Here is a 22951-nt window from a genome sequence, read left to right on the forward strand (position 1 = left end):
TCTGGATAAATAACTATAAATATAAATAATTATAATGGACAAGATTTCAGTAATTTTATCTTATGTGTATTAGCTCATGTAACATAATCTTGTTTTAAATATGGTATTCTGTATTCTGCATCAAACTTGAAATGCTAACAGTTCACAACTGGAAGTTGACCAGCACTAACCAGCTGAGGCCGAAAGCACAGATGAAGCTTCTCCCTTGGTCTTGTTTAGGGTGACGATGGAAGACCATGCTGCATGGCAACTGCTGCTCCTCAAAGGCTAAACACAGCTCCCTACCCCTTGGGACCTGGGTGTTGCTGCATCCATGCTGGTCATGGCTCGTCCTAACAAGCCAGGGGGCACCAAAAGAGGCACCTGTGTTAACAAATGTGTGGCCTGGTGTATATATCAGACGGTATATAAATATGATAAACAAAAGCCGTGCTGCCTGCAGGCTGACCATTTGTTGGGTAGAAGTACACTGAACTACTTTCCTATGAGCTGTTCTAGCCTATGGGATGATGATAATTGAAGGTTGGGACATTTAGGACCGACAAGAGGAAGTATTTTTTCACACAGAGCATAATTAATCTATATAATTCTTTTTCATGGGATGTGGTGATGGCCACCAGCTTGGATGGCTTTAAAAGGGGCTTAGACAGATTCATGGTGGACACGTCTATCATTGGCTACTCATCTGGTGCCTGTGGGCCATCTCCAGCCTCAGAGGCACGATGCCCTCTCAATAACAGTTGCAGGGGAGCAACAGTTGGTGAGATGGCATGCATAAACCTCTTGCCTGTGGGCTTCTTGGAGATATCTGGTGGGCCACTGTGTGAAACAGGATGCTGGGCTAGATGGGCTTCCTTGGGCCTGATCCAGCAGGGCTGTTTTTATGTTCATGCTGGTACAATCAGATGCATGATTTGATAATCACTTGCATTGGATCAGAATAGAATCAGATCCCATCATTTCATCTGTGCACAGTCCTACAGTATACCACAATGGTCTTTCTATGAAGGAAGCTGATTAAGAAACTTCTTATTATTTCCCAGGTCTTGTCCCACTCCCCTAACATTTATTTGCCTATTGTGTATATAGTTCAATAAATCGTTGTTATATCACGAAACCACATATCTGAAAAAAAGAGGAAGACTCAAGGAAGCAGTAAGTAATGACATGTTATATTCAGCACATGCCTCGTTATCAGGTGAATGCATCATTCCATTGGCTAGAGTGACTCATGGGAAAGCTCTAGCTTCAGACAAAGCAGCTCTCATTAACAGCAGGGCAGGGAGGGATGAAAGAAAGAGAGAAAGGTGCAAACAGAGCCGATGGGGACCAGAGGCAACTGCACTTCCTTTCGTGCCCCGCCCCCCCCACCTCCACTGCCTTGTTAGGATGAGCCACTACTGGAATGGATGCAGCAACACCCACGTCCCAAGGGGTAGGGAGAACATAAGAACATAAGAGTAGCCCTCCTGGATCAGGCACAAGGAAGCCCATCTAGTCCAGCATCCTGTTTCACACAGTGACCCACCAGATGCCCCTGGAAGCCTGCAGGCAGGAGTTGAAGGCATGCCCTCCCTCCTGCTGTCGCTCCCCTGCAACTGGTACTCAGAGGCATCCTGCTAGTGGCCCTCCGACTAGTAGCCAATGACAGACTTCTCTTCCATGAAGTTATCCATACCCTTCTTAAAGCCATCCAGGTTGTTGGCTGTCACCACATCTTGTGGCAGAGAATCCCACAAGTTGATTATGTGTTGTGTGATAAAATACTTCCGTTTGTTGGTCCTAGATTACCTGGCAATCAATTTCATGGGATGACCCCTGGTTCTAGTGTTATATGAGAGGGAGAAGAATTTCTCTCTATCTACTTTCTCCACACCATGCATGATTTCATAGACCTCTATCATGTCTCCCCGCAGTTGTTTTTTTTTTTTAAACTAAATAGCCCCAGATGCTGTAGCCTTGCCTCATAAGAAAGGTGCTGTAGGCCCCTGATCATCTTGGTTGCCCTCTTCTGCACCTTTTCCAGTTCAACAATGTCCTTTTAAAGATGTTGAGCTGTGTTTAGCTTTGAGGAGCAGCAGTTGTGCCCATGCATGGTATTCTATGGTCACCCTAAACAGGACCAAGGGGGAAGCTTCACCTGTGCCTTTGACCTCAGCTGGTTAGTGCTGGTCAACTTCCAGTTGTGAATGGCTAGCATTTCAAGTACTCCAGGATTCTTCCAGGCTGGATGATCAAGAGGGGGGGAAAAGCAAGTGGAGAGGAGGTAGGCAATTTAGACAGTGTACTAAGTGGTGTAGAAAGATTAGAAAATCTCCTAGGAGGAGGTCAGTGGAGTGACCACTACACAGGTATTATTAGTATTATTATTATTTCTTGTTTACACAGTCAGAAAGGTGTTATTGACTGGTTTGTTTTATCCAGACATCGAGTACAGTGATATCTGGTGTATTGTGTGGCAGATGTTTGTCTGTTTGTAGTCGGAAGTCCCATAATATTTTTACATCTTCATTTTCTTCAACTTTTTCAATTTTATGGTCCCACCAATTCTTGGCTACAGGTAGCTTGTATTTTTTGCAGATGTTCCACTGTATCATCCCTGCTACCTTGTCATGCCTTTGTTTGTAGTCAGTCTGTGCGATCTTTTTACAACAGCTGATCAGGTGGTCCACGGTTTCATCTGCTTCTTTACGAAGGCGGCACTTGCTGTTTGTGGTTGACTTTTCTACTTTTGCTCTGATTGCATTTGTTCTTAGTGCCTGTTCTTGTGCAGCCAGTATTAGACCCTCTGTTTCTTTCTTCAAGTTGCCATTCTTAAGCCATTGCCAGGTCTTGCTGATGTCTGATTTTCCGCTTATATTGTGCAAATATTGACCATGCAGGGGCTTATTTCTCCATTTTCCTGCTTCGTTCTTGACTTGTTCTTTCTTGTAGGCCTGCTTTGTTTCATTGGTGTTGAATAGTTTCTCGTTATTGACCATTTGAAGTGCATCTTCTTCATTGTCCTTGATATATTCTTCAAGGCCTCTTTTCTCCTCCTCTACTGTTTGATGGACTTGCAGCATTCCTCTTCCAGCTGAGCTGCGAGGGAGGTATAGCCTATCGACATCACTGCGGGGGTGCAGAGCATGATTGACGGTCATGATTTTCCTGGTCTTACGATCCAGCGTCTCTAGCTCTGCCTGGGTCCAGTCTATTATTCCTGCAGTGTATCTGATAACAGGTATAGCCCAGGTATTTATGGCTTGTATGGTGTTCCCGCTATTGAGTTTGGACTTGAGGATTTTTCTAACTCTCCTGATGTATTCACTTCCAATTTTTCTTTTAACTTCAGTGTGTGCAATGTTATCAGCCTGGAGAATGCCCAAGTATTTGTAAGGTTCTTTCTCTTCCAGGTTCTTGATGTTGCTTCTATTGGGCAGTTCTATTCCTTCTGTTTTTGTTATTTTCCCTCTGTTCATTATTAATGCAGCACACTTGTCTAGTCCAAACTCCATTGCTATATCGCTACTGAATATATGGACAGTGTTTAGCAGTGATTCGATTTCTGACTGGGACTTTCCATACAACTTCAGATTGTCCATGTACAGCAGATGGTTGATTTTACTTGATGTTTTAGATGTTTGGTATCCGAGGCCTGTTTTGTTTAGTATTTGTGAAAGTGGGGTCATGGCGATTACAAACAACAGAGGGGATAGTGAGTCCCCTGGGAAATGCCTCTTCTAATGCTAACCTGTCCAACTGTCTCGCCATTGATTGTTAACTGTGTACTCCACATGCTCATTGCTTTTTAAATAAATATCTGAATGTTTTTGCTGACACCAGTTGTTTCTAAACATTTTAGTATCCATGTGTGAGGCAATGAATCGAAGGCTTTCTTGTAGTCAATGCATGCAACACTTCGGTTGGTTTTTCTTCTCTTGCAATTTTCTAAAATCATTTTGTCAATCAGCAGCTGGTCTTTTGTGCCTCTGGTGTTCGGACAATTTCCTTTCTGTTCAACTGGAAGCTGTTTGTTAGTTAATAAGTGTTGCATTACTTCATCTGCTATTATTCCAGTTAATAATTTGAACATGGTTGGCAGGCAGGTTATCGGTCTATAATTACTTGGAACTGCACCTTTTGCTGGGTTTTTCATGATGAGATGAGTTTTCCCAGTTGTTAGCCATTGTTCAATATTTTATTATTAGATCTTGCATTTTTTGGTTACATTTTTTGACCTCTTTCATCCAGCCTGCTTTTTTATTATAATCTATTGGATTGTCCCATAATTTCCCCCAGAATTGCACTGTTTCTTCTTTATGTGGTGTTTCTAGGTTCCTTGCAGTTTCTCCTTCTATGCTTTGGTAGAAAAGTCTCTGATTCAACTGGAATTGGAGATTCTGCCTGTGCTGTGTAATTCTGGCTTCATAACTGCTAATCTTCTTTGACGCTGCTGTTATCTGCTGCTTTATTATTTCCAGGACTTCTCTAATTTTCCTTGAATCTAGGTGGTATTTTTGGATCAGATACTGTTTGGTGTTTTCATTCTTCAGCTTCTTGTCTTTCATATCTTTCAATTTACTAGCATCTGATCTAAGCCTGGAGATTTTATTTTCTAATCTAATCTTCCATTTAGGTGATGTACTGCTTTCTTTTTTTACAGGTCCACTGATCTTATATCCGTGCTCTTGTGTTGTTATTGTTGCTGCAGTGTACATTAGTTGGTTTGTTTCTTGCAAATTCTTGGTTGTTATTTCTGCAAGTGCAGCATTGACATCTTTTAATGCCTGAGAGAGTTGTTTTTTGGCAACTGTTTTTAGAGCTGGAAGTCGAACCCTAGTGGTTGTTTGGTGGAAAAAATGTTATCAGCCTGGAATGCCCAAGTATTTGTAATGTTCTTTCTCTTCCAGTTTCTTGATGTTGCTTCCTTTGGGCAGTTCCATTCCTTCTGTTTTTGTTATTTTTCCTCTGTTCATTATTATTATTATTATTATTATTATTATTATTAATTTATTTGATTTCTATAACGCCCTTCCAAAAATGGCTCAGGCAGTTTACACAGAGAAATAACAAACAAATAAGATGGAACCCTGTCCCCAAAGGGCTCACAATCTATAAAGAAACAGGTAGTAAGGCGAAGTGTCCCAAGTATCTTGTCCACATCCTCGGGTATCACAAACTAAAAATGATCCAATTTAACCACACAAGAGGAGCTGCGGGACACCTCCACAGTAGTCTCTGCAGTAACTGTAGAGTCTAGTTCTTCAGCTCGAATATGAGAGATTTAATCTGCAAAAATACTCATTTAAAACATCACAATGGGAAACTGTTGGATCCAAATACTCATTAGGGGAGGGGGGCAACCCTAAACAACTCCACTGGATGTGAGTTTGCGGAAGCAATGTGGGCAGAAAAGGACGGCTTCTTTGCTATACACATTGCCAGAGCATAGATGGATCTTCAAATGCGCTCTGAGTTGTAATCTAGGGGTGTGCACAAGACCAGCTGGCCCGGTTCAGTTTGAGTCCGAACTGGACCTGGACCAGATTGGGCCAGTTTGGTCCGGCACTTTCCTGACCGCCCCCCCCAATTCGGTTCACAGGGATTTTGCGAATGATTTTTTAAATTAAAAGATTAGTACTTACCACCTTCCGGGAGCTTCTCTGAGGCCACAGGGGTGGGGTCTGCAGAGGTTTCCCCTCCCCCAGGAAGCCTCCATTATGCTCCAAATCACCCCATTCAGGCACTTAGGGGGTAGGTGCTAAAAAAAATTTTTTAAAGGAAATTGTTCGCAAACTACTAGGGGGTCAGGTCCGGTGCCAAACCAATCCGAGGGTTGTTCAGTTCAACACTGGACCATCGAACTAAACAGGTTTGATACCAAACCTGTTTGACATCAAACCTGTTTGTACATCCCTATTGTAATCTGTCAGATTTGAGCTAAGTCTTTCTCCACTTGTGCTCTAACCATCTACCTTGCAGCTTCAGGCCCCATAGATCTTCGATATACCAAGGGACTAATATAGAACCATGTCAGAGAGGGTGCTTAGGAGCAATCATATCTACTACCCTAGTAAATTCATTATTCCAAGTCTGAATTAGGGCATCGACAGAATTGCTGGCAGAACCAACCTTAAAGCCTTCCAAGGCTTCTTGGAATCCCCTGGGATCCAATAGCCCTTTTGGGTGGACCATCCTAATAGGTCCTTCACCCCTATGGAGGCGGGAAGGTGGGCCATCCATGACGATGGGGAAATCACAGGAGTCCCCACCCACAGAACAACTTCCTGATCAGAGCAAAAAACCAAACTGAGAGTGTGATGATCAGCAACGTGTGTTGGTCCTGAGACCATTTGGGATAGGTCCATAGTTGTCATGGTCACTATGAATTCCTGAGCTGATCCTGACAAACTGGCTCCAAAGTGAATATGAAAGTCCTCCAGAACTACCAGTCTGGGAGACTCCAATGCCAATTCCACAACAAAGTCAGTCAGCTCAGCTAGGGATTCTGTTGGGCTGTGGGTGAACGGTACACCAACAGAAGTCACAGTCTATCCTTGGTCTCCAGATGTAGGTACACACATTCAATACAAGTCAATTTCCTGACAGGAACCCTGGTAAGGGAGATATTCATATAGACCACAGCCACTCCTGCCCTCCACCCAACCTGGACCAGTAATCTCTCCCATCCAAGTCTCTGTAATACATAGCAGGTCAGCTCCATCATCCCCAATCATGAATGATTTCTGTTTTACTTTGAACTGACCTGGCATTACAAAAAAGGAAGGTGAGAGTTCGGTACTGCTCCCCAAGTTCAAAGAGCTGGCAGGGAAGCTGGAAGGGGTAACAGCTATTAAATTTCTGATCTCCCTTCCCCTATAACAACCTGCTACCCTGCCAACGCTGCATCTTCCTTTATTCTCCACCACCACTGGAATCACCCCAGGGTCAGTGAACATGCTCCCCCCCCCCCCGCCCACAACTCCAGGTTCACCAAAACACATAACTGCCAAAAATCTAAGGAAGAGAGAAGCTTTTAAAGCAACAGCATGTTTTGCCTCAGCCCTCTGTCCCACCCCCAAAGCCTGCCCCCCAAGGCCGGCCCCCTTTGGCAGCCAGCTTCAGCAGCCACCTGCAGGTGGCCTGCCCACCATCGACTGTGCCGATGGCTGAGCCCTTGGCACTGTAAAGCCCTTGCCTTGACAGCTGCAATGGCTTCCAGCCCTCCTTCTAGCAGCCGATCCAGGTAAAAAGTTTGTTACATTAGCCAGAAGAGAGGAGGCAGCCCAGAGAGTCATGGCGAAAGCACAGCAGAAACAAGCACAGCAGAATCCCGTTGCCGGAGATCTCACAAGTGTTCTTGGCTGTCCGCAGATGAGAAACCAACAAGACAAGATGGGGGGAAGTGGCTCTCAACACTGCTGCTCATTACCAGTTCTTCTGCCGTTTAAAATGTACAGTAAATCCTATAGAACATATAGTCAATTCCCCAAAATGCATATATAAACAATTAACAATGTATATTTTCCTAGAACATCCTTTTGGGGGTCTTCTAGACTTTATAATATAAGTTTTTTTCATATATATTTGTGAGGGGTTCCCCCCCCCACTTTACCCACAAATTAAAGTGTAGACGAAGGCATAGAATATATATAATGGGGGACTCTCGAAAGCTTAAGTTTGGGCCTGGCTGCACTAATGCAGAAGCTGTCCGTCAGAGCAGGCAGTGTGTAGGAGGGTTTTGTTTTGTATGAGCAGCAGTTGGGCCAAGTCCACAGACACAGAAGGGAACAACTCCCAAAAGAATATGGAAGGATTTGGCTTCAGGGGTTGGGTCCCAGACCAGGTGAGCCAGGGCATGCATGCACAATGAAGGGTAAGTTTGGTCCCAGGTCAAGTCACATGGAAGCTGGGTCCCAGATGTGCCAAAGAGGAGGCTGAATAGCCCACTTCACTGGTGTTGGGGAGGAGGAAGAGGAAAACGAAGCAGTGATTCCTGGCCAGGCCATGCCCTGAGCCACTTCCAGCAAAGTTGCAGTCGTCCCAGGATCCAACCCTGCAGCCTCCTGGTTGGTGTAAGCCAGCTTTGTGTGCATTGGTGCTGATTAAAGAGCTACAGTCCAAGAGACAATGAGGTCATTCACACAACCGAAAACTGGGTAGGACATGTGTGCTCCTCATGTTCGTTTGTGTGGGAGCAAACAGCTAGGTAAGAGGAGGGAGAAGTGACTGTGTAGAAGCAAGGCAGGAGGAAAAGCTGGGTAGGGCAGAGCTGTCCTGATCAGCTTTCATACTCAGCATTTGACCAAGGTAGGAGGAAAAGCTTCCCAGGTGGGGAAGTAGAGCAAGAGCAGGAGGAGGAGGCTGGAACAGGCAGGCAGAGTGTGGGCATGGCAGACGTGTACACACACACACACACACACACAGTCTGGATAACACCAGACCCAGGAACCTTATGGGAGCTCTGACCCTATGTAGGTACAATGTCACTATTGTATACAGCCCTCAAGACTGGCACAGATCCATAAGCAGCAGAGAACTGATGCTTGTGGATAGGCATGCAGACACTTTCTAGTAGTGTGGCATTATGTGGCGGGTGTTGGAGAGCCTTGGATAGGAGGAGAATCGGGGCTGGGGGCTTCGTTTCTGCTTTCAACCACTTAGGTGACTTTGCCCCTGGGCATTCTACTGGAGGCCACTCAAGCAGGTGCTTGCATATTAAACATCATAGGAAGCTGCCATATACTTAGACCCTTGGTCTATCTAGCTCAGTATTGTCTACATAGACTGGCAGTGGCTTCTCCAAGGTTGCAGGCAGGAATCTCTCTCAGCCCTATCTTGGAGATGCTGCCAGGGAGGGAACTGGGAACCTTCTGCTCTTCTCAGAGCGGCTCCATCCCCTAAGCGGGATATCTTACACCTCAAGTCTCCCATTCATATGCAGGGTGGAGCCTGCTTAGCTAAGGGGACAAGTCATGCTTGCTACCACAAGACCAGCTCTCCTCTTCTGTGTTGGCTCTTCATGTAAGAGAGGTTCAGGCTTATTCTAGCTTGCATGCCTTTGGAAAGGGGGCATTATGAATGCATGGTTAACCCTTTATCCAGGCTACTGACCAGGACAGCTACATGGTCCTCCATAATCAAAAACAGTATATCTCTGAATACCCGGTTCCTTCTGAAACATACATCCTTGAAAGAGAAGCTACGGTTGAGCTGCCTTGGAAGGTTTGGCAGGTTTAATTAATAAAGACGTATAAAGTGGTTGGAAGGAGAGGGAGAGGTATTAAGCAGTCGTGATGCCAGAAGATCTAGAGAGTAAACTTCCAGTCTGGACTGATGAATACTATTTCTTCTTTTCAGCTACTGGCAATCAGATCCTCCAGAGAAACAATTTAATGCAGGTGGTTCCAACTGTGCTGCTTTAATGAAATCTTGCCAAGGTTCTAACTGCTGGCTATCCTTTAAATGCACGGAACGCACACAGTACATTTGTAGGGCACATCAAGATGTAAAGTGGATATGACTGCTTGTCTTAAAAGGAATGGGACTGGCCCCATGATCGATCTCCAAAATAAGGATATCAGTTCACGGTCCTCAGAACATTTAGCAATACTGCTTGCTTGTGGCTGGAAAAATGGCCCACGTTTTCAGTCTCAACGGCTGCCATGAGAATAAAGTATGGAAACCTTCAGTCACAGCCCACATTCTGCTGTAATTAATTAATTTAGTTTGTGTGTGTGTGTGTGTGTGACCAACTTTAGTTTCCTTCCTTTCTGCTTCCAGTTTCCAACTTTTTCTCCTGCACTTGGCAATCTTTACCTTCCATGCTGTGAAAAGACCTGTTTGGATGTCATATCAACGTTTAAAGCAGGGGGAGGCAACTCTGGCTTTCCAGCTGTTATTAAACTACAGCTCACACGATCCCCAGCCACAATAAACGTTGGCTGGAATGATGGGATCAGTAATTCAGCAACAGCTGTAAAGCCAAGTGTGCCTCCCTCTGGTTAAAATGATGATTTAAATCACATACGAACATAAGAGCAGCCCTGCTGGATCAGGCCCAAGGAGGTCCCTCTAGTCCAGCATCCTGTTTCACACACGTCATCCCATGAAATTGATTGAAGACCGGCCATTTCTTTAGTCCAAATGTTTGCACAAATTAGAAATGGTGGAGCTGACCCCTTTAACAGCTAATTCCCGACACAGCCCAAACATTGGGAGTGCTCTTACCCCAGAATCTTGGAGCCCCAGTCTGTGGCCTCCAAGGTAGGTGGGTGGGTTCCAAAAGGTCAGGGGGAACTCCTGCCTGCCCCCACCCCACGCCCTCCCTGACGCGCCGAACTTCCAATTTCTTCCCATAATTGTTTTAGCCACCATGTGCACAGCTGAGGGGTGGCGGCTGAGGAGTGGCGCACCTAAGAACAGCCCTGCTGGATCAGGCCCAAGAAGGCCCGTCTAGTCCAGCATCCTGTTTCACACAGTGGCCCACCAGATACCACTGGAAGCCACAGGCAGGAGTTGAGGACATGCCCTCCCTCCTGCTTTTGCTCCCCTGCAACTGGTCCTCAGAGGCATCCTGCCTTTGAGGCGGGAGGTGGCCTGTAGCCCTCTGACTAGTAGCTGTTGATAGACCTCTCCTCCATGAAGTGATCCAAACCCCTCTTCAAGCCATCCAGGTTGTTGGCTGTCATCGCATCTCGTGGCAGAGCAGGGGCGTAACTACTATTAGGCAAGGGGCGGCTGCTGCCTTGGGGCCCCCAGCCTCGACGGCCCCCCCAGAGGCAAGTCACATGACTATATATTGTCAAGTGTGTGTCTGTGTATCAGCGAGGGGCCCATTTTTAAACTTTGTCTCCGGGCCCACTCCAGCCTTGTTACGCCCCTGTGGCAGAGAATTCCACAAGTGGATTATGTATTGTGTGAACAAGTACTTCTGTTTGTTGGCTCTAGATTTCCTAGCAATCAATTTCACGGGATGACCCCTGGTTCTAGTGTTATGGGAGAGGGAGAATGGTGGACCTGCACGACTGAAATGGATTGTCGTAAGCCCGTGACATCATGGGCTTGAAATGATCTATTTCAACTGTGCAGGCGCGCTGGACTGTCGTTCTCAAGAGCTGCTGGGCCAGACAGACAGGCACAGCAGCTGCTCCATCCACTGCCACCACTGCCATTGGCAGGGGGAGGCCTGCTTGGCTCAACCCCTGGCCACAACCCCTGGGCCGCCCCCATGGCAGCTACATTTATGGGGGGAAATAGGAGGTTTGGTGAAGGGTGGCAGTAGGAGGCCTCCCAAAAGCAGCTTTCTTTTTGAGGAGGAGGTGTCTCACATTGGGGGCATTATGAGTGCCAAAACATCCTAGGTGCGCCACTGCCCCAGGGCCAGTTCCATTAACAGCCCCCTCCCCTTCCCTGGATGAAAGCTGTCAAATCTTCTTGTATGGAAACTACAATTAAAGGTCCTGCATGCTGGGAAACATGCCAAGGTGTGCATTGCAGGTTGCTCAAGTAACACAAGCAAATGGACAGATTCAGACAGGAGATTTGTGGGGATACATGTCATCTCTTTCTTTATATGACTGGACAACAGGAAGGTTTCCATGGACAGAGGTTCCGCAGGTTTCTGCTCTTGGTCGGCACATTGGTATTTCTGCCAAATGATGTGGTATCCCCCCCCCCGCATGTGTGATCTTTGGAAACAACTGGATTGCCCAGTTCCTGGTGTTATCACATCTCCACGGGTTTGTGCACATACTTCTGCAGTTTTTTATTGCTGGAGACCTTTTGCGCTGTGCCCATCTTGTCACCCATCCTTTTTGTGTGGATTAAGAACATAAGAACAGCCCTGCTGGATCAGGCCCAAGGAAGCCCATCTAGTCCAGCATCCTGTTTCACACAGTAGCCCACCGGATGTCACTGGAAGCCTACAGGCAGGAGTTGAAGGCATGCACTCTCTCCTGCTGTTACTCCCCTGAAACCACGCTAGCTCTTCTAACCTCGTTTAGGAAGGTGGCTCCAGCAGCAGGTTTGCTGCCATGGTGCTGCTGGGATCGGGCCCAATCCAATTTATTCCTTAGCCCAGGGTTGCCTGCACATGCAAATAGCTTCACTGAGTCCAACCATTGGTCCATCTAGCTCAGTAAGGAACACAGACTGGCAGCAGCTTCTCCAAGGATACACGCAGGAATCTCTCTCAGCCCTATCTTGGAGATGCCGCTAGGGAGAGAATATGGGACCTTCTGCAGAAGACCAAATTGGCACGGGAACAACATCCTTGGGAATAGGGATGTGCAAACCGGTTCGGATCCAAACCGGTTCCAGTTTGGCGGTTCGGATCCAAACCAAACCACCCCCGTTTCGTTTTGGATTCGAGCCGAACCAGGGGTGGTTCATTTTGAACCAGTTTGGACTGGTTTGGACCCCTGAAAATTGGTAGGATGGTAGCTGGCACCCGGGGTACCTGTCACCCAAACCCCAAAGCAATCGGACATGCGTATGATTTTTTATGAATTTTTGAAAAAAAAAATTTCTTATAGGATATAATGGGACTCGAACCAGGCCATTATTCCTTATTGTGTAGCAACCATGGGTGCCAACAACCATGCAAACCCTGAAGCAATCAGACACCCCTATGATTTTTTATGAATATTTGAATTATTTTTAATTATTTTTCACATAGAGTATAATGGGACCCTAACCAGTCCATATCCCCTATTGTGGAGCACCTAGGGGCACAAAAACGTGGTGGGTGGTAGACAGACAGGGGTGCCTACCACCCAAAAAATCCCAAGGCAATTGGACACTCCTCTGATTATTGGTGAATTGTTAAATTATTTTTGAATTCCTCATAGAGAATAATGAGGATTGCAGCAAATGTATAGCTTCACGTCAGGGGGAAAGGGGTGTCGTAGAGTGCAATGTGGTGTCTGGTAGTTCCTAGGGTGGGCAAGGAAGCTACTTGAATTATTTGAAAGGAATTGGGCAAAGGGGTGATTTTTAAGTGATTTTTGAAGTTTACGCGTCTTTAAGGTTTTTCTCCATAAAGAAGCATGGAGGTGTCAGCAAATGTATAGCTTCATGTGGGGGGAAAGGGGTATAGTAGAGTGGATTGTGGTGTTTGGTAGTTCCTAGGGTGGGCAAGGAAGCTACCTGAATTATTTGAAAGGAATTGGGCAAAGGGGTGATTTTTGGTTAATTGTTGAAGTTTACGTGTCTTTAAGGTTTCCCCCCATTAGATATAATGAAGGGTGTATCGCTTCACGTCGGGGGGAAAGGGGTAGCCTAGAGCGGTGCGGGGTTGGTGGTTGTGCCGGTTAGGGGCAGGGACGCTATCTGAATTTTTTCAAAGGATTTGGGCAGAGGGCTGATTTTTGGTTAATTGTTGAAGTTTACGCGTCTTTAAGGTTTTTCCTCATAAGAAGTTATAATGGAGCTTTCAGCAACCCCATAAGTGCACTTGGTGGGTGCTGGGGTGGCCCAGAGCGAGTGGTGGTGTAGTGCACATAGGGTGCCAATCACCCCCATGGGTTTCTAACCCATGGGGTACAGGGTTCTCTTGTTTCTGAGGTATTGAGTGTGGATTCTATGATAGCATATTAGAATGGATTCATGGTGTCTCATTGAAAATCTCATTTGCTATCATAGACTCCACACTCTATACCTCAGAAACAAGAGAACCAGAGGGAGGGGCTTAGATTTATAAATGTACCTACTTTGCAAATTTATACAGCTCACACAATTCTGCTTCTGTGATTGTGGAATTTAGATTTTCTTTTAAGCCCTGCAGCCCTGAATGTGGGAATCGGGAGATAAAGGTGGGCATCCTTGCCTCTTTGACTCCCATCCCACCCATTGATGCTGGATTCTGCTTTCCGGTAAGTAATGACAGGAAATGCCAAGGAACCTGGCCTTACCTCAGCCCACCTACTTTTACAGACCAGTTGTGTCCCACTGACCCATGGGACAATCTAGCCAGAGAGTCTGGGGAAAGGGACACCTTGGGATGCTGCAACTACCTTGGCTGCCAGGAGAATGGAGGAGTGCTCCTTGAGAACTGAGGAACCCAGCCCCCAGCTCCAAGAAAATGTCCAGGTCTTGCTGCTGTCGACCTGAACACACCCTTGTTGGAGATCCAGCTCCCGGTGTCATCTACCTTTTGCACCAGTAACCCTAATGACCACTAGGGGCATTGGGAGTAGAGATTAGGGATGTGCAAAACGTTTCGGGCACAGAACGATCTGTGCCCGAAACAACCAGTTTCAGGTGATTCGGAGCCGAACCGAATCACCCATGATGAGACCCGAGAATTTTCAGACCCGAAACGAATCAACCCTGTTTCGGGTCCAAATTTTTTGGGTGTTTCGGGTCTCCTTTTTGTGCCCTAGAAAAGTGCCAGCCTTATCTTCTTCTTCCCCCTCCGTTTTCAGTTTGACGTCTCTTTGAATTTCCCGCCTTTTTGCCTCCATTGATTTCAATGCAGAAATTGCTTTCCTTTTACTTTAATTGAAAAGGTCCTGGGGCCAAAAGAGTGGGGTGGGGTGGTAGTTACCACCCCAATTGCAGAGGGATTGGGCAAAGGGCTGATTTTTGGTGAATTTCTGAAGTTTTAGGGTCTTTGGGGCAGATAGGGGGCATAACGTGGCATCTGGGCCAAAAGAGTGGGGTGGGGTGGTAGTGCCTAATGGGTGGAGGCTACCACCCCAATTGCAGAGTGATTGGGCAGAGGGCTTATTTTTGGTGAATTTCTGAAGTTTATGCGTCTTTAAGGTTTTCCCCCATTAAGTATAATGGAGGGTGTATCGCTTCAGGTTGGTGGGAAAGGGGTGGCCTAGAATGGTGTGGGGTTGGTGGTAGTGCCGGGTAGGGGCAAGGAAGCTACCTGAATTTTTTCAAAGGATTTGGGCAGAGGGCTGATTTTTGGTTAATTGTTGAAGTTTACGCATCTTTAAGGTTTTTCCTCATAAGTTTATAATAGAATGGAGCTTTCAGCAGCCCCATAAGTGCACTTGGGGGGTGCTGGTGTGGCCCAGAGCGAGTGGTGGTGTAGTGCACATAGGGTGCCAACCACCCCCATGGGTTTCTAACCCATGGGGTACAGGGTTCTGTTGTTTCTGAGGTATTCTGAGTGTGGATTCTATGATAGCAAATGAGATTTTCAATGACACACCATGAATCCACTCTAATTTGCTATCATCTAAAGCTTAAAGACATGAACTTCAACAATTAACCAAAAATCAGCCCTCTGCCCAAATCCTTTGAAAAAATTCAGGAAGCTTCCTTGCCCCTACCCGGCACTACCACCAACCCCACACCGCTCTAGGCCACCCCTTTCCTCCTGATGTGAAGCAATACACCCCCCATTCTACCTAAAGGGGGAAAACCTTAAAAATGTGTAAACTTCCGAAATTCACCAAAAATCAGTCCTCTGCCCAATCACTCTGCAATTGGGGTGGTAGCCTCCACCCATTAGGCACTACCACCCCACCCCACTCTTCTGGCCCAGATCCCACTTTCTGCCCCCGATCTGCCCCAAAGACACAAAAATTTCAATAAATCACCAAAAATCTGCCATTTGCCCAATCCCCCTGAAATTTGGGTGGTAGCCTCCACCCATTGGGCACTATGACCCTACCCCACTATTTTGTCCCCAGAACCCATTTTTCTACCGAAATTGATTCAGATTCAGATTCGGGTAAATCCGAATCCAAACAGAATTGGGGGTGATTCGGGTGAGCAAAATACGGGCACAGAACAGGGGTGTTTTGGTTCAGGTCCGAACCGAAACAACGAAAATACCGAATTGCACACCCCTAGTAGAGATATAGAGTTAGGGTTTCCTTCTCTTTCCTGCTTATTTCTGCCTCTATGATCCCCACCTCCATTGATATATTCAGAAACTTCCTGGGGATGACTACCTCCCCCCTCCCCTCTCTTTCAGCGCCGTGCGCCCATAGGTCTCTCTCTGACCAGCATGTAGCCAGCAGTTAGATATAGGCCTTTCCCTATCATCATGTACTTCTGAATAAAGTCGATTAGTTTAACCTTACCTCAATCTCCATGCTTATCATTTATAAGCAGTTACCCCCGAGACCCTGTTAACGTCTGCTGTCATGGGAGTGAGCTAGCTCCTGGAATACTCTGCTCTATGAGTCATTGAGCCCTGCGAACCCTCCCAACAAATACCCAAAGAATGGAGGAGGCCAAGTGTTCCTAAGTGGACCTTTCTTGTTTCATCCATCCCTGCCGATGGGGCTGGCTTATTCGGCCACATCCACGATGAGCGGAGCCACGTAGTCGGAGTGGCGGATCCCGAAGGTCAAGCCACGGTGCTGGGCGTACTGCAGGGGAGAAGAGAGAAGAGCAGACTGGGTCAATGAGCAGGCAGAGGGAAGAGAAAGCACCAACTCAGTTCCCCACTCTCTCACTTCAGAAAGGATTCAGAAAGGAGACACTAAGGCTGTGCATGCAAGCAGCCCTACCCAGGTTAGGGAAGCCCTACCTGGGTAGGGCTGCTCGCGGGCAGCGCTGGGATCGAGCCCAATTCCAGCACTGCCTCCCCAGCAAGCCCGGATTTTGTATCCAGGCTTTTACCTGAGTGAAAGGGTGTGAGGACGCTCTTAACCCCAGCGCCAGCGTTGTGTGTCTGCTTTCAGCCCGAGCATACGGAGTCGGGTGCCTAGAGCCGTGGTGCATTCTGGGATTACAGGAGGCCGGGCCAGCGAATCCTGGCCTCCGGGGATAAGTGCTGCTCCGTGCAGCACAGATCATGTGGGGTGTGCGGTGGCGTGCTGAAGAGGATCTCAGGGATCATCGGGGGCGGGGGAGGTAGGTTCCACCCAGCGGGGACAGACAGGAGAAGAGCCTCGCTGAGTTTTCAATGGAATGAGTTTGAAACCGGAAGATAGGAAGCTGCTGTATAATGAGTCAGACCACTGGTCCATCTAGCTCCACATTGTTTACACCGATTGGCAGCAGGTCTCCAAAGTTACAGGCAGGATTCTCTGTCAGCCTTGCAGGAGACGCCAGGGAGTTAACCTGAGACTTTCTGCATACAAACAGATGCTCTTCGACTGAGCTTTGGCCTCGTTCCCTAAGAGAAGTATCTTATAGCACTTATATGTAGTCCCCCATCCAAATGCAAACCAAGGCAGATCTTGCTTAGCAAAGGTGACAATTCATGCTTTCTACCATAAGACCAGCTCTCCTCCCCAACTACTTTCCTTGTATAGGCCAGGGGCCAGAGAGAACACTCCCTTGCTTGCAGAAGAGCCCAAATCATTAGACAGAAACTCCAGCTTACATGTGGCAGGCAGGGAAAAGGAAAAGGGCCTTTCTCAATAGTCCATTCTGAAAAAGTTCAATTTGCACCTGCAGTTTTCATGCTTCAAGTCAGCATTTTGAAAATGCCCCAAGGAAAACAAAGAACACACATCCACGAACGAGCATGCTGTGTCCATGGGCTACACATGATGCTCTCCAAATTGTGACTTCTGTATCCCTCCCATAGCTCTAACACTGCTTGTGCGTCCTACCCTAAAATTTCCCCTCTTCTTGATAGCACTGCATCCACAGGAAATGGTGCTTGGTTTCCCTTCCCACCCTCACAACAACTCTCTCTCTTTGAGTCCATCTTCCTTTTGCTCAGGTTAGGTTGCCTTGCTTCCCCTTTCTAGCAGCCTTCTCTTTTCCCTTATCTCCTCTCACCATTTAAACACAGACCAGAGATTCATAGTGAATCCAGTCCTTGCATTATTTCACTCCCCATTCTGGCACCTTTCAATGTCTCTCAACTTTCTGAATAGGCATCTGTGTTGCTTTCTGCTAGCCCAGAAGTGGGTGATTGATTGATTGATTGATTAAGTGCTGTCAAACCAGTGTCAACTCTTAGCAACCACATACTGTAGATAGCTTCTCTCCAGGATGATCTGTCTTCAGCTTGGCCTTTAAGGTCTTTCAGTGGTGCATTCATTGCTGTCGTGATCAAGTCCATCCCCCTTGCTGCTGGCCGTCTTCTTCTCCTCTTTCCTTCAACTTTCTTCAGCATTATGGACTTCTCAAGGGAGCTGGGTCTTCACATAATGTGTCCAAAGTATGGTAAAGACATGCCAACCTCAAAAAATCTTTTAAAAATCACTCTTTTGCCCAATTTCTTTGAAATTTGGGTGGTATTCCTTTGAAATCTGGGTGGCAGCTTCCTTGCACCCCTTGGGCACTACCAGCCACCACAACCACTCTGGGCCACCATGGTGCCACCCACATGACCAATTTTTTTTTGAAATGTGGGTGATACCTTCCACCCATTGGGCACTATGACCCACCCCACTCTTTTGCCCCTAGAACGCCTTTTTTGCCCCATATTGATTTGGATTCAGAAAATTCAGGTACAAATTGAATCTGGGGTGATTTGGGGGAGCAGATTCAGACCCAAAACAAATCAGGCGATTCAATTCAGGTACAAATCAAACAGAAAAAATAGAATCATACACATCCCTAATATTGATTTCTTTTTGCTATTCTTTGGCTTTCTCAATTATCCAGAGTGCATCAGCAATGATGTCTCTTGTTCCTTGACCTTTTCTGAAACCAGCATGGACATACAGCATTTTTCTTTCTACGTAGGGCTCTAATCTGCCTGAGATGATCCTGAGCATTATTTTGCTAGCATGTGAAATTAAGGATATTGTGCAATGGTTTGCACAATCTGTTAGGTCTCCTTTCTTTGGTATGGGTATGTAGACTAACCTCTTCCATTCTGTTGGCTACTGTGTTCTCCAAATTTGCTGGCATAGTTTGGTTAGAGCCTTGATTGATTCTTCTTCTGTTGCCTGCCATATTTTTGTAGCTATTCCATCAATTCCTGTAGGCTTCCAACTAGGTAATGACTGGAGTGCTGATTTAACTTCATCTTCCTGTACTAGAGAGATTCTTGAAAGTAGGGAATATCTTCTAGAGTATCATGGATGTTGATGTCCTTGCTATACAGATTTTCAGTATACTCCTTCCATATCTGTTTGATCTTCTGAACCAGTTACTAACTGTCCTTTGGCATTCCATAACATTCTGAGTTCAGAGATCTTTTGGAAAACTTCCCTTGTTTTTCCATGTCTATGTCCATCCTCAAGGTCTTTACAGATGTCATTGTAATACTGCTTCTTGTCTCTTCTAACAGCTTTCTGAAATTCCCTATTAAGTTCCTTCCTGAGATCTTTATCTTGCTTGACTTTGGCTTCTCTCCTCTTCTTGGCAATTTCCACTGTCTGTTCTGACATCCATTCTGCTTTCTTCTGTTTCTTGGTCTTTGGAAGTCTCTTTTCACATTCATCCTTAACAACTTCTTTTAGGGATGTGCACAAAACCGGTTCACCCGGTTCGGTTTGGATCCGAACTGGGTCCGAACCAGCAGGGGGTGGTTCGGTTTTGGTTTTGTCCGAACCACCCCCTGGTTCAGTTCGGATCCAAACTGGTTTGGATCCAAACCAAACTGGTTCAGATCTCAAGGCTACAATTAAAGCGGACCTTGTGTTCCACCTACCATCCAAACCTCAAATCGATTGCACCTTCCTCTGATTTTTTACAATTTTTTTAAATATTTTCAATTTTTGCCCATAACTCCCTATGTGGAGCACTTAGGGGCAAAATGTTGGGGTGGGTGGTAGGCGCCCATGGGTGTCCTCCACCCCATGAGTCCCAAGGCAATTGGTTGCTCCCAGTATTATTGGTGAATTCTTGGAAAAAAAAATCCCATTGGCTAGAATGGGGGTTTTGGGCAGCCCCGTACCCGCCTCTGTGGGGTGGCAGCACCCCCAAAGTGGGTCCGGGGCCATGGCAAAAATGGCCTCAGTCCCTCCCGGCAATCCCTGGATAGATAGGAGTGATGGTTTTTTTTAATTAGGATTTCCTAAGGCATTAAATAACTATCTAATTGGAAAGAATAGGATGTGTGTCAGTGGGTGAAAGGTAAAGCCAGCAAGCTCTGAGAGAGTGAGTGATTTAATGCCTTAGGAAATCCTAATTAAAAAAACCATCACCATCACTATGCTCAGGCTGTGGTGACTGGCAATGTTGGCGTAGCAGCCAACAGCTGCTGCCAGCCAGTGCCTAGCAAGCCAAGCCAACAAGAGGAGAGCTGAGTAGATGGCGCACGCACACCAACGCGTCACGATGCAACTGCAAGGGGAGAGGGCACAATTACAGGCAGGAGGAGGCGAGGCAATCCTAGCACAGATTTGAAAGTTAAAATTCAGGATATCTTCTACCACCAGCTGTAGTGTCTAGTGAGTGCAGTGAGTGCAGCTGAGCTGAGCTGCGTGTGAGGATGATAGTTAGTTTAGTTACAACAGACTGAGCATTGAGCATGGGCAATGGCATTTGGCAACCAACACAACACAACACTCACCTGCTGCTGCTGGTTCTAGTGGTTGTCTCCTGTCTTCACCTCGTCTTCGTGTGTGCGCAGTGAGTGCATGCCTTTTGCCTTACTTGAAAAGAAGTGGTTCTCTGGTCCACCACATATTTGCTCAAGGACACAGAGAGGCCCAAGGCAGGTGGTGGTGGCACCAGTGTGTGTGCATGTGTGCTGGTGTTTGCCACCAGGTGTTGGGTGTGTGTGTGTGTGTGTGTGTGCGTGCTGCTAGCTAGGAGGGGGGAGGGGGGGAGGGAAGGGGGGAGGAAAGGGGAGGGGGAGGGGGAGGGGGAGAGGGATGTAGCAGAGGGGATTGAAGGGGGAGGAGGGTCCGGCTCAGAGTTGGTCAGCCACATATTATGCACACACGTGGTCACGTGTGTGCTTCGGTGGGAGAGACCAGATTCTCATCATCTTGCCAGACCGGGGTTTGGGGGAAGGCGAGGTGGGCGTGGAAGGGAGGATGGAGGAGGGTGATGAAGAGGGAGGAGGGAGGATGGGGGGAGGGATGGAGGGAGTCACGGGGTGTGGGAGTCTTGGAGGGAGGTAAGGAAAAAAACATGTAGACACTACAGGGACTACACACACAGCACAGACAAAAGACAGCGCACAAACTACACAGCAAGCATCCACACACAGAGACAGTGCTAGGCATCCATTCACACAGACAGACAGACACACAACAGGAAGAGACAGAGCCCGCACCACACACACACACACACACACACACACACACACCCAATTTCCCCTGCATAGTTATCAATCAATATGTTGTGTTGGCAGCCAGTTCATTGCTATTCTGATGGTTTTTGTTTTTTCACCATCAGCCAACATCAACAGTGACCACAATCAAGATGAACATAAGAAGATAATTCATTTGTTTCATTTTAAAAAATCATTAAATTATTTTTTCCATGTAAACCAAGCCCCCCACACATGATTTTGGGTAACATTTTCAATAAAATCAATTCATCTAGCATTCATTTTGTTCTCCCTTGGTTACCAATTTTTTTTCTTTTGAATAATTTTGAGGGTTGATTTTGACATGGGATTTTAAAGAAAAAACTATTTACATGTTTATTTACATAATGGTATTTACATATTTACACTGCATTAGAAGGTATACCCGCCGCTGCCGCTGAGTCTAGTACTATTAGGGCTGTGCTACTTTTGGGGTGTGTGCCGTGCCCACGCCAGGTCCCCAAATGCTGACAGGTGGAGAGATAAGGGCCTGTGCTGCTGCTGGTCAGCATTGGGTTTCTTTTTAGGTGGGAGTGGGCATTGTAAAAGTTTGGCCAGTCGCAGCACTACAACTACTACCACCACTGCATCTCTGTGTGGGCACACTACACGCTGTGACTGGCTGGCATGGCTCAGCATCTGTCACGTCAGCTCAGCTAGAGGTGGAAGGGGGGAGGGTAGGGATAAGCACAGAGGTCGAGCCAGGCAGGTGACCAACCATGGGGCAACCCACGGTAATCACTCACCCGTCTCAAACTCCAGCTTGGGGTAGCGCAGCAGGGGGAGGTTCACCTTAAGGAAGACCAGCTGTGCCACCAGCCCAGCGTCCAAGCGGGAGCAAGAGGGTGTCACCACGTCCCCGGCACGTGAAAACACCCGCTCACTCCGGACACTGGTCGGGGGGCAGGAGAGGAGGCGCCCAGCAACCACCGCCAGGTCCGGCCAGACTTGGCGGTGGGTCGCCCAGAACTGTGCGCAGTCTGCGCCGTCTTCCTCCACAGGCTCCTCCAAGTACTGCGCAACGCATTGCTCAGCACTGGAGGGGGGCCTGGCAGGTCGAGCCTCCCGCATACCAGGCAAGGCGCCATAGCAGAACCGCTGAAACCACTGGGCGGATTTCGTGGCGGGAGCAAATGGCTGCTGCAATGGCGCTGCCTGGGATGCCACGCTGCTGGACTGGGAAGAGGGAGGGAAAGGGGAAGCTGATGCTGGCTGGCTGCCCACGCTGCTGCTGGGTGCGGGTTGGGCAGTGGGGGCTGCCCCCGCACCACTACCAACATCCTGGTCTCTGGGGGCCCTAGCGGCCTCCTCCTCCCTCACCTTCTGTACCAGGATGTCCCTCCACCTGGGCAATTCGTCGGCACTCATTGCATTGCTCTTAATGGCTAGGTTACAGAGACAAGTGAGGACATACTCCTCCCTGTCTCCCAGCGCACCAACGAGCCGCCTGTCAACCCCAGACTTCAGCCTCCCAGCCAGAGCACGACCCTCTGGCGTGGTCAGAGAAATCTGGAGTTCGCCCATCAGCTTCTCCAGACCCATAGCTGTGGGCAGCGCCTGGCTCAAGGGAGTGGTGTCACCACACAAGCCCTTCGTGGCAAATTGGAAGGGCTCGAGTGCCGACACCGCCTCGGACATCTGCTTCCACTCTGCATTCGAGAGGTCGCAGACGTCCAAGGACTCGTCCCTCGCCAGGGCGACAAGGGCTCTCTCCTGCTCCAACAGGCGCTGGAACAGGAGGAATATGGAGTTCCACTGCGTCTCAACATCCGTAGGGATGAGATGGCGAGGAAGCCCAAGGTCATCCTGCTTCTGGCAAAGCAGTCT

At 47.5% G+C, this 22951-nt stretch overlaps 1 protein-coding gene across 5 annotated transcripts in view; it reads left to right on the plus strand.

The window, feature by feature from the left end:
- LOC128325887 (C-type lectin domain family 4 member M-like) overlaps positions 1 to 21287 on the plus strand; it is a 56543-nt gene extending 35256 nt beyond the window's left edge. For 3 of the 5 annotated variants that reach the window (XM_053251738.1, XM_053251739.1, XM_053251742.1), the window contains one exon: positions 9343 to 9673. In XM_053251738.1, coding sequence (XP_053107713.1) covers positions 9343 to 9505 — 163 coding nt within the window. In that variant the 3' untranslated portion in view covers positions 9506 to 9673. Of the gene's footprint in view, positions 1 to 1043; positions 1105 to 9342; positions 9674 to 21210 lie in introns of those variants that run through there. The other 2 variants (XM_053251741.1, XM_053251740.1) reach the window with 2 other exon arrangements.
- The last annotated feature ends 1664 nt before the right edge of the window (positions 21288 to 22951 follow it).

Source organism: Hemicordylus capensis, chromosome 5 (assembly GCF_027244095.1).
Source record: "Hemicordylus capensis ecotype Gifberg chromosome 5, rHemCap1.1.pri, whole genome shotgun sequence".
Lineage (NCBI taxonomy): Eukaryota > Metazoa > Chordata > Lepidosauria > Squamata > Cordylidae > Hemicordylus > Hemicordylus capensis.